At 36.8% G+C, this 12,845-nt stretch overlaps 1 protein-coding gene across 1 annotated transcript; it reads right to left on the bottom strand.

The window, feature by feature from the left end:
* Window positions 1-746: 746 nt before the first annotated feature.
* Window positions 747-12,743, bottom strand: LOC117577220 (autophagy protein 5). The gene is made up of 6 exons (XM_034262216.2): window positions 12,518-12,743; window positions 12,344-12,443; window positions 12,156-12,261; window positions 11,857-12,082; window positions 10,631-10,736; window positions 747-1,235 (listed from the first exon to the last, which is right to left on the bottom strand). Exons 1-6 carry the CDS (start codon window positions 12,668-12,670, stop codon window positions 1,117-1,119), a joined length of 810 nt encoding a protein of 269 aa, XP_034118107.1. The 5' UTR covers window positions 12,671-12,743; the 3' UTR covers window positions 747-1,116.
* Between the last annotated feature and the right edge of the window lie 102 nt (window positions 12,744-12,845).

Raw genomic sequence — 12,845 nt, 5'->3', positions numbered from 1 at the left:
CGATAAATCGATAATTTCCACTAGAAACTGTAATGCAAATTACTGGTTAAAGCTTTTTCCAATATCAAAATAATATAGCACTACCAATTACTATACATTACCTATATATAAAGTTGATCGATAACTCCTATTTCTGCGATAACTCCTAGGACAGTACAATTGAATAGGTAATCCATGAAATATAATATTGCTGTGACTATTGATGATCATTACATACACATGCATACATCTGATCGATAAATCGATAACTTTCACCAGAAACTGCACTATAACTGAAAAGCTAAAACTATATCCTTTATCATAATAATATTGCGCTATCAATTGATCTCCATATGTATAAAACTGATCGACAAGTTAATATTCGACACTCCAGTTTATCCAACGATCACTGTTCGAGTGATCGATAAATCAGAGAAGTGCATGCCGTATTCGGCGGTGAAGCACGCTCGATATCGTGTGTGTTGTGCGTGAAATTGATAACCGTTTATGGGTTATTTTCGATTCGATATGCCTTTGCCAGCCAGCCAAGCCAAAGACTGTTGTTGGGTCGAGGTTTGTCGAGCGACTTCCTGGGCCCAGAGTTGAGTCGCCTGGCCGTTGTGAAGGGCTTATAAATAGCACGAACTGCCTGTCGAGAGAATAATGCGAGAACAAATACGAGAAAATGATCGATCGCATTGACGTGTAAATCTCTTAAGTTTCCTTTTCGTTTTCATGTTAATCGTTTTTTTTTCGTTTTCGCTTTTGTTTTTTTTTTTTTGGCATTTTATTTTTCTTTCATTTCTTTTGCTCGAAACAACATGCGTTACGTATAAATGCTAAAACAAGCTAGTAGTATATATATATATGTATAAATATATATAGATTATTGCATAAATATGGTACATCGATCAGTTTAGTACTAATGTCCGTAAAGTATGTATAATAATATGCTGTATTGTACATTCAACTTAATGCTAAAATCCTACTAGCTAATTAGTTAATTATATTTGTTATAGTGTATATCGATCCGGGTGTCTGTGTCCAGATCGGCCCTGGGTATCGCCTGAAATCGCTCACTGGTCGCTCTCACTGCAGATCGGCAGATCGCTCTTAGGGATCGCACGATCGCCTCGATTATATGCTCTTGTAGTCAACCGATAAATGCAGAAAATTGTCGGGATAGCTCAAATGCTCGGACATCCATTGCAGCTGTGTTTCCTCGTGCAGATCGATGCCATGTGTGCGAAAGCCAACTGTAAGAAGTTCAGAATTGCGAAGGAGAAATAAATAAAGTGGATTAATTGTTAAGCTATTGAAATAATAATGATTAAAATCATTTATACAATCATAATCTTAATCTATGAATCAAGGAACGAGTTTATGATTTATTGATAGATTATAGAAAGATTCCAGAATCAAGAGGTATTGGTGGGGAATTCTGAGGAATTTATATAATATTTTTAGTTGAAAGATTAAAGAAAAATAACTAAATATGAATAAGACTACTTTCTTTTTATATGAATTCATTTTCATATTTTAATTTATTTTTCATTAATCTTTACATAGCAATTGTATTCATATATAAAGTTAAGACTAAAGAACTGATCGATATCACGTAAACGTGTTGAGGTTATGTTGTGTGATAAAATGCGAATTACAAATTCAAGTTATCGCACTATCACTGTTATCGATAACTACTGCAAAGTGTTGTAGTATTTGAGGTTAAGCCCATGGCGCCCACTTGGAATAATCTGTGCTCCATATATATGGCCATCTGATTGCCATATAAATCACGGCTAGCATTATCGAGACTTTGCGAGATCGTAAACCAAACCAAACGAAACGAAACCAACCAACGAACGAACCGACAAATCGACAATCGTACTCATACTTTATATATACTACTTACTATAACAATACCGCTATAACGCTTCACTTCACTTCACCTCGCCACCGCCATCGAATCATTGAATCTCAAGTGGACGATCATTGAGTTGTGTTTTCATTTCGGGGCGACTTTCGTCATTTATAATTATAGCTGGTCTATTGTAATTATAGATTGGTTCGAAAGTTGAATTGCGCCCAGCATACACACATACACGAAAAGCGAGAGAGACAGAGAGAGAGAGATGGGGGGAGAGAGAGAATGACACCTACACAACACGCAGTCATAAGTAAGTAGCACACACTTATACCATATCATGTAGAAGTATTTGCTCTGATAATGCCTGATTACATGCTACACTGGGAAGCAACGACGGAATGAGTGTATGCGATAAGATTTGTGCAACAGCCAGTGGCCGGAGTTCAAGTAGGACGCCATACGCCGATATATCTCCTATATGTACCGATAATTATCTCTAGCGAAAGCACAAGAATTCCGTTGCCATCTCTAAAGGGAAGCATTTCCGATTACTTTCTGTCTTTCCGTCTGTCCGTTCATATAAACAGCTATATCTCACAATCTACAAGTGCTATAGTTACGAAAGTTGGGCATAATACTTTATAGAGCTGTAAAACAAGTTTGTGCTATAATTTAGCATGACTACCGCTTAATAACCTAACCTAACTTTACAGACTAACGACCGTATTGAAAACTAGTAAAAGTTTCTAGTATTTGAATTAAGTTATCTTCTTAATTTTAAATTATATATTAACTTTCAAAAATAAATATATAATCTTTCTGTTGGATTATCAAACGTTTTTCATTCAACTCAACACCATATAAAGTAAGAATATGCCGCAAGTATTTCCCTATTTGGTTCGTTGGCTAATCAGAGTGCATCTTGTAAGTAAAAGAAAAAGCAAAACCAAACAAATTCAAGCTAGAGTTATCAATCAAAAACGCGCTGAATGAAAATAGTCTAGCGATAAGCGAAATGACAGCAATTCGCTAAAGATTCATTCACTTGATACTGATCGCTGTAAGAAAGAAACGGAATATTTGCACTCAAACAGAGATCAACAAAGCTCGGACTTAGTTCAATGAAAAACTGAGCATCTAACTTGCACTTTAATAATAAAAGCTCTTTGTTGTGTGTTCCAAGCTTATCGAACGAATTGTAAAAAGAGAACAATTGATAACTATTTTTATTTTAGCATAATACATAAATATGTAAAAAAAAGTGAAGTTAGAGCCTGCTCAAAGTGCATTAAGTTTATAGAAAAGTTGTACGATATAAATCACGAAAGCTTTCAGCTTGAAGCTTTTGATTGCAAATGCTAGCCCATAAAATGGAATCAATCCATGCAATTTCGCATGATCGACGATCATTAATTAGGCGAGAACAAGACAGCTTAACGAGCTTTATGGGTACGATCTATAAGAGACATGTTTTATGATCTTGCCGACGCGTGATTATCAATGGAAGCAACGACAACGACAACGACAATAATAATAATAATAATAACAATAATGGAAGCAACATGGGAAACATTGAAGCGCCACCCTAAGCAACAGAAAACAGCAACAACACAGAAAAAAATGATGTCGAGAAGAATCGCGCCAAACAGTCTGACAATTTATTGATCCCATTTTTATTATCGACAACGCCGCAAACCACATCGAAAACTGTGAGAGTGAGAGAGCCAGATAGATAGAGAGCGAGAGAGGTTGTTGTGTGTTGTCGTGGTGAAGAGGGCGCGCATAGCTCATGCCTAAAAATAAACCATTGCAGCGCGAAATGTTCAACGTATCTGATAAGAAAGCCAATCATCATAATAATTTAATAGATTGCGCTCTATAAACCAATAAAATCCAGCAATATAGCATTGATATGACCAATCCCCCTTCGTTCGCATTTTTTTCCACTCCCCTCCTGCTCTCTGGGTCACGTGTGCGAGATTGGGATTAACATAATGGGGTATTATTATAGATCGCTTGGATCTTGATCTGTTTGTTGAACCCAAACAAAGGAGCTATCAGCTCCGAAAACTCATTCGAGCTGCATTTCTAGCTAACAATCAATAATCTATTAAACCGAAGCATTGCAAGTATTATTAGCAATTATAATCCTAATTGAAAGCGCTATAAAACATCGTATATTAAAAAGTTGAAGTTTATAGCATTCGAATATGATTAATATAAATAATAAAGTGAAGCACTTTTCTCTTAAATATGAATTATTGCATTTCTAGAAGAATTCAGACGCCAAAACCCGTTGAATCTTCCTCAGACTGCAGCGGAAGATTTATGATATGATCAATTTCTAAATCAAGCAATGTCAAGGTGTTAATCCAAAGCTTTCAGTGCTAATATAATTATATGTTGTTAATTAAAATCTCAATTGTTGTTGATATAACAAAAATATTCAAAATGGTTGAAAGAAACATAAATTAGACTGCTTTTCATGCAATATCATTAAAAACGTTTCATTAATCCATAAAGTAGCTTTAATAACGCCAAAGCTCATTAAGCTAATCATATTTAAAAAAAAAGGCGTACAACAAGTAAAAATCGAATGATGAAATTTATCTGTATCTGAGATAAACATAAATTAGTCTGTTTTCACTTAATATTATAGAAAACGTCTCATTAATACACGAAGCAGCTTTAATAACGCCAAAGCTCATTAAACTTCAATGAGCTTTCAGGCGCATTTAACTAATTATAGTTAAAAAGGCGTATAACACGTAAAACTTGAATGATAAAAGCTCAATATCACCGTCTACTCTTTTGCTACTATCTGCTGTAAAAGCTTCGTTTTTTTTGTATATGCTTATCTTTGTTTATGATCACCGCTCGAAGTGGCAATTGTGGCAATCCTCCACCGATCAGGCCACATGCTCAAGTTCCGGTCAGCAATCGAAGATATCGATTGCATATTTTCATTTCGCAGTTCAGTGACGCCATTAAAACTGCTAATCAATTGATTTTTTCATTATTCATTATGTATGTCTGTATACATACATGCATACATATGTACATATATTTTTTGCTTGTTTTCTTCAGCTGCTGCTTCGTCTTCTTCATCGATTGTACAAGTTCTCCTACGCAAAGTTCTTCGTTCTTGCGATTTGCGATTTGCCATTCGCCAATCTGCAATGAGTTTCGGTTTGTTTTGATGGAGCAACAAAGTTGTTGACGAAATGAACTTCATCGAATGAAGAAAATTGTTGACGAAACACTTTGTTATTGTTTTTTCTTTTTTTTTCATTTATCTTTCTCGCTTTTTTGTAGACATAAATAAAAGATGATTAGTACAGGAAGTGCGAGCAGGAGAAGGTGACGAAGCTGCATTGGATCACATATTGAATTCAACATAACAAGAAGCTCAATAAGTGCCCAAAAAGCTATTGAATTGGGCTTGCTCGAAACTTAAATACCCTGCGGAGCTTTTAGGACTTGCATTTTGTTTTGCTTGCTAAAATAGATAAAGCTTTAGTAGCGACTAGCACTGAAGCTTCGTAAAGTGCATTGCCAAAAAGTTGAGAGAATGAGAGAGCAAACTCAGATTGCTCTCCTAAGAGCGTAATCTTGTGGCAAAGATCCCTAGAGGATATTGAAATGAATTCAAAGGACATCAACTTGTTGCTGGCTTGTTTTTGCAGCTGCTGAAGCCGATGCCGCAGCCCACCCAAAATGTAAAGGCGTGGCGCAAACAATTGAGCAACAAACACACACACAGGCACAAAGGTGTACAAAGAGAACAAGCGAACGAAAGAGAGAGAGAGAGAGAGAGAGCGAGCGAGCGAGGGTCCTGATTGCATTGTGCATTGTTTGTCTGATTGACGAAATGCAAACGAAAATGTGTCGAAATGGGACTAAGCAAATGCAAAGGTGGCAAATGCAACAGCAACGAGAACAACAACAAGAACACGACTCACGGTAACCGGGGGAAGGGGAAGGGGAGAAGCGAGTCAGAGCGGCAGCTGCGGCTGCCGAAACTGCTGATCATAAAAAGTGATGGCGACGGGGCAGCGCAGCAAGTGATAAATACACACATACACGCACACGTAGACACACACACACACACACACACACGCATACAAACACAAACGTGAGGTGCGATTTCCGACGGCTCAGGGGTGGGGGCCGGGCATTTGCTGCAGTTTGGAGGTGTAAATACAAATAAGCGGAGGTGATATCTCAGAACTTCCTTTTCACACATTCGAGAGCGGCCTACACAAATACACAAACAACACACGAATGCAAACGAAAACACGCACACACATACACAGGGGACATGCCAAAAGAGAGCACAGCACATTGAGAGAGCGCGTTGGAGAGAGGCGCATACAATTGGCTGCGTGTATGCGTACGTGTGCGTGTCGGTGTGCAGATGTGTGTCTCGGTGTGTGGGTAAGCATTCAAAAAGCCAAAACGCCGCAGCGCCGAAGCCGATGTCGATGTCGACGCCGACGCTGCTTTCCGGTGAACGCCAAAATCGCCGTCAACAGCCGGCGGCAAATCATGAAAGCGCCTGTCTGATGCCGCTGTTGCTGCTGCTGTTACTGCTGCTCCACACCCCACCCTCTCTCTTTCTCACACACGCTTGTGCTGCCGCTCACGCAATGCATAAAATAAAACGAAACCAAAGCAAAAGGCAAAGCAAAAAAAACAAAAAAAAAAAAAAAAAAAACACAAGGAGAAGGAGCCGCCAACGACGCTGACTGCGACGCTAGCAGCACATTGCGTTTTCTTTATTTTTGACGCGTCTTAGATTCTCTTCTCCTCTGCCGTAGTTGTTGTTGTTGTTGCTGCTGTTTGATTTCTCGGAATGGCATCTACTTTGAACCACGCCACGGCGACTGCATTGTATATTTGAAATTCATTTCAATTTAAATACAAATTTTCTATGAAAATGCACGCATTACACGCACACACACACACACATACAGAAGCACACGCACGTACGTGCAAGTGCCTTGGGGTATGCATTCTCCCCCTCCCCCACTACACACCATAGTTTGACCACGTTTTGTATGTGATTTGTGATTTGTGGGTGTTTCTGTGGCGGATGCGGATGCAAAAGGCGGCGGCAACTTTTTCTTTCTTCTTTTACTCCAAAAACTGCAATTGCCAATGCTGATGGGGCGAGAGGGAGAGAGAGGGATGGATGGATGGTTGGGCAGCTCGCTAAACGGATCATCATTACAGGCAATGTTAGAACTCAACTATAAACAACTCAGTAGCGCACGATGTGCAGTAAGCAAACGGACGGACAGGGGGGGTTGGAGGTTGGAGAGTGGGGGGCGTTACACGCATAAACATATCCATTGAATGCGTTGCGGTTAATGGATCGTCGACTGGGGGCGTGCATAAATCTACCCCACACAGACGCGCACTCACACTATTGCACTACTACACACATACACAGATACACACATACATACATACATATATAGAGTACTATGTATATTGATATCTTCCGCAAATTAATGCAAAATTGCGAAAAAACACACAAAACTCAATATGAATTAGGGTTAAAATAACCTCAAACTGAAATGCTTAAAGCAGCTCGAAAGTTTTAACTTGAAAAGTTTCTTGGTTGGTTAAAGAATATTCAGCAAATCTTTCCATCACTACAATTGAAACCATATATAGTAATAATAATAATAATAATAATAATGATAATGATAAAGATAATAATAATAATAATAATAATAATAATAATAATAATAATAATAATAATAATAATAATAATAATAATAATAATAATAATAATAATAATAATAATAATAATAATAATAATAATAATAATAATAATAATAATAATAATAATAATAATAATAATAATAATAATAATAATAATAATAATAATAATAATAATGATAATGATAATGATAATAATAATAATAATAATAATTACAATCATAATAATAATAATATACAAAAATACACATAGCATTATGAAATTCTAATATGTACATATATTCTATCAAAATAAATAAAATATATAATCTTCAGTTCTATAATGTAGTCAACACTATTAACTTCTTTCACAGTTAAAGAATAGGACAGTTAAGCACATTACAGGTAAACATAATGTAATATAATATTTTCCTAGCAAGATCATTTTTATAAGATTTTAAGGTTTTACAGTTTAAGGGAAAAAAGTCATTTAAATTGAATTCTTTTCTTTACGAATACGGAATATTTGAAGTTGTAATTAGTTATTAGAACTCTTAAGATAAGAGTTCTAGTTAAAGTTTAAAGAACTCTATGAATAAATATAAAATTCAAATTCAATTTTTGTGATTTAAAAAAAAAATGAATTGTAATATAAAATATATTAAATACAGTAAACATTTTTAACGAATTTTTCCATGACTTCAGATACAAAGATATTTGTTAAATTATCGCTGACATTTAATAAAACGTCTTGGCATTCATTAAGCAAATGCGTTAACTATAAAAGATGCGTCAGAACACATAATAATAAAGAGTAATAAATAGTTGATCAAATACAGATTGACTTTTATGGGTGTCTGCATTCCATTGTGAATTAGAGATAATGTGTTAGACATAAATTTCAGTCTACAAAAAATGCGATTTCAAATAAATCGATTTAAAATGCAATTATATCAAATTATTGTATAGCATTTATATTCGATGTTTAAGAATAGATTAATAGCAAGAAACTATTCGCTTTTTTCATAAATAGATTAAAGATCAAATTTTGTATAGGGAATGTTTATGAATTGTATTTTTACTGTAATGTGTGTTATGTATTTAAGTCTTTTTCCATTATAAGAAATGATATATCTAGGAAATTGAAATTCGAAATTAACTTTGTTTTTGATTATTTGCATATTATAAGAAATGTGTATATAATTCTATATTATATTATATGATATTGTAATATTTTATGATTGTGTTCATATTTAATTGATTATCAAACGAAATAGTTTACGAAACTGTAATATTTTTTAAATCTAGGGATCGTACAGCCCTTGATCTTTGATCTTCTTCAAGATCTGTGCTAAATCGCAAACATAACGTGCTAAAGTATATGGCTTAGAGAAGGGGCTCCATCAAATCTAATCGAATGGAATGAATTGTGCGACCTAAACAAGAATTAACTTCGACATTGTAATCCACAAAAATACTGAGATTGGCGATTGGCCGAATCTCCATTTAACTGGCCCATTTAAGCCAGTTTGGTCTGGGTCTGGGTCCGAGTCTGGTTAAGCTATTCATGCCCGGATCAGATCACGAATACAGTTTATAATGCTGTGTGTGTGTGTGTGTGTGTGTGTGTGTGCAACACTCAAGGACAACAGCATTTTGTTTGCAACTGTCACGTTGCATGACCTTTGGGAAAATACGTGTTGTTCTACATAGTATCCATCCATCCATCGATCTATACTATCTGCTTTTGTTTCGATAGAAATGCGGCATCTCTCACCTTTTTTTTTCAAATGGGAAATTCCGATTTGCTAAGTGCTTGCTCTCTCCCTCACTCGTTCTCTCACTCTCAAGTGCAGTTTTATTTGGGCTGAAGCATGCAAATAAAAATTTCACACCTAGGCTAGAGAGTGCAAAGTCTGTAAGGTTTTTGTTTTTGGGAAATACCCGATAACAGATGCGTGCGAGAGTCCTGATGCTTGATGCTTCAAGTAGTCGAGTCTCAGCAGCAATCCCCGGGGATCGTCGATGACTGGGCGAAAACGATGTTTAAGGATAACGTCGAGGACAACGACGCTTCTCAATGAAAGACCAAAATTCTCTATAGAGTATTTTCCATGCTAGCGAACAACTAAAGCGACATCGACTGTGTGTGTGAGTGTGTGTGTGTGTGTGCTGGCTCTGTGGCAAGTATAATTCGTAAATCCCGCAGCCAGCCGCAGGTATTTAGTTCCGCCTTTTGTCCAGCTATGGAATTCCCAATGCCATCATTGCACCTAAGCCACCGCCTCGCACTCTCTATCTCTCCCTCCCTCCCTCTCTCTCTCTCTCTCAGTCTCTCTCTCTCTCTTTCTCACTTGTCGCCGGCGCCGCAGGTCAGTTTGCTATCCAGCCGAACTTGCCACGAAAATCCACACGCACTGCATTTTCATTGTGCGTGGAGGAAAGACGGAAAAGTAGAAAAGTGGAAAATGCATTTGTGTGTTTGAATGGCCGAAAAACACTTGGCCAAAAGAACCAGAGAGGAGGAGGAGGAACCCAGAAAAAAAAAAAACAACACAACACGTTCAATTCTCGAGAGCCGAGAGACGAGGGACTTTTGGGATTGCGACTGCCCGGGGGCTATTGTTCATATAATTTTTATCTTTTTCTTTTTTCAGTCTCTCTGCTCTATTGTTGTTGTGTGTCTTTTGTTGCCGCTGCTGCTGCAAAAGCGACATTGATGAATTGAAGAATGATTGGCAGTGCCGCAGGGTCTCGACTTCGACTTCGTTCTTCGGTTTCGGCCTTTTTTCAATAGAAATATTTTTGTTCGTGCCAGACTGACTGGCACCTTTTGTGGCCCAAAACCCGAGTCGCGTTGTCTAGCTTCTCTCCATCTATCTATCTATCTATCTATCTTCTGTCTTCTATCTCTATATAGTATAGCTGTGTTTGTACTTTAAGGATGCCCCATTTGAGTTGAGTGGACGCCGCTGTGGTAATTGATAGCCGGAAAATCCCTTTCGTTTCGTTCTGTTTCATTTCGCTTCTAGCTTAGAGAGACAGAGAAGATTCATTGTAGGCGTTGTTACTTACCAGCCTTGCGCACAGGTGTCGATAATTCGGCCATCAGATCGCTCAGATTCTTCTTTTGTCCGCTTTCGCTTAGCGGTGAAATTAGTTTTTGCATGTACGTGAAATCCTATTGAGATGATTGAGAAAATGCAGTGGATAAAAAACACCCAAATTAACAATCGCAATACAAATAAATCACACTTTGGATTATTTTCCCCTATAGCGGATTATACTTTACAGAACACAGAATTTTTCATTAATTGTTCTAAAATTTGTCAAACACTCTTTTTTAAATCTGCTACAGAAAATTGTTACTACACCTTTTACAAAGGACTTCATTAATTGTTCTAAAATTGCTACAGAATACATTTTACAGAATTGTTCATTAATTATTCTAAAATTATTAACCGATTTTTTTTTAAATCGGCTTCAGAATATGGATACTAAAGTTAATTCTTATCTACTAATCTGCTATTCAATTATTATTTAGTTAAAGCACTGTTTACACATAAAAGTGAGGTTAGCTCGCATTAATTTAAAGAAAAAAGGGTTGCCAGCCTTTGAAAACATTTCAGTTTTAAGGTAAATTTCACATAAATTCAAAATTGATAACTAAACTTTTTACTTTAACCACTTTTAGTAAGTCTATGCTTTTGTTTACATTATAGTGACATCAGTAAATAACTAAAGTGAGGTTAGGATCACAGAAAGTGTGGTTAAAGCTAAGAAGAAAAAAAGAATTAAAATTCCCTTTCAAGAAAATGAAGTTAAGGTTAATGAAAAAAGAAAGACACGTAAAAATCCCTGTTGCTAATTGCTTGTCCACAATGAAATAATAATAATTAGCTTTTTAAATTACAAAGTACGTTTGGGAACATACAGAAATGAGTCAGTAAGCTTAAGTTAGTTTAAAATCAAACAAAAGCAGTTAAAATATCCTATGCCAGCTGAATTATTCAAAACATAACTAACATTATTAATAGGGTATATAATTTGTAAGTTTTCACTTAAGTGAGGTTAAGTCCTGGCTGCAACTTTACTAAAAGTGAGGTTAAGTGAAGGGAAAATATAAAAGCAAATTGAGCTAATTGATGAATGAATACTCTGGATTGAATTAACTACCTATTGCTGTAGAGGAAAATCATTCACATGATATAACTGCCTTGCAACTTTAATGTGAGAATAAGTTTCACTGTTACATGAAAAAGAAAAGAAAAGAAGCCAAGACTAGTCAAGATGAAACTTACGTCGTCATTGTAGAAGCGCACGGGAATGTTTTTGAAGGACTCCTGATCGCTGTAGGGCTCCATGAGGCGCCTGTTGACCGCCCAAAACTGATCGAACTTTTCGTTGATCAAACCAAGCCAGAGTTGATTGTGATCCTTCTTCTGCATGGCCGAGATGACGAGGCCGCGATGCTTAAGGACATCGGCCTCCTTTAGGCAGGACAGGAAATGCGATTCCAGCAGTTCTCTGAAAAAAGTTACAAGAATAAGCGTTAGTAGTTAAAAAGTTAATAGGAATTTCAACATTTTCTGTGTGGTACTTTGTGTTTAATTTGACGAGCGACTCTTCGGGGAATTTGGAAAAGTGTATGGTAATGCACCAGGGTGTGCTGTCCTCGTCAGGATGTAGCAGATCGTATAGCACACCTGTAATTAATTAAATCGTTAATTACAATTGGAAAAGTTCTGCAGCTTCCCCTTCCCCGCCATTGCAATCACTCTTACACACCAATTGGATAATGCAGACGCAGTGGAGTGCCATTAAAATCAAACCACACGGCGCCCTCTTGATGCTCGGCAGCAATGTAGCGGGTAAAATACTTTCGCACCTAAATAAACACAAACATTAACTTTTTGATTTGTTTTTGTTCATTTTCGCAGTGCTGCTTCTTCTTCTACTTACCTTGTCTGTGACCAACGGCAAATAGCTGAGACGGGAGACCATTAAATAGAAGGGTTCTGGCTTAATGCCGACAATTTCATCGCTGTCTGCTTGAAAGCATATGCCAATCTGTCCCTCCCATATCATGCGTAGCACCTCTCGATCGTGTGCCATCGTTGATTTCTTTTTATATTTCACTATACACTCTCGCAATTGCCCTTATGTTATTGTTTTTTTTTTTATTTTGGCCATTCACATCGAAATACTTAAATTGCGTTGGTTGGCAACGCTGCTGTTATTGTGGCGGTCTGCCGATAAATTCTTTCAAAGCAACTACGCATGTGCCACA

Source organism: Drosophila albomicans, chromosome X (genome assembly GCF_009650485.2).
Source record: "Drosophila albomicans strain 15112-1751.03 chromosome X, ASM965048v2, whole genome shotgun sequence".
In the NCBI taxonomy this organism is placed as follows: Eukaryota; Metazoa; Arthropoda; class Insecta; order Diptera; family Drosophilidae; genus Drosophila; species Drosophila albomicans.
Note: the sequence above shows the minus strand (reverse complement) of the source record. Positions and strands in the feature narration are given on the sequence as shown.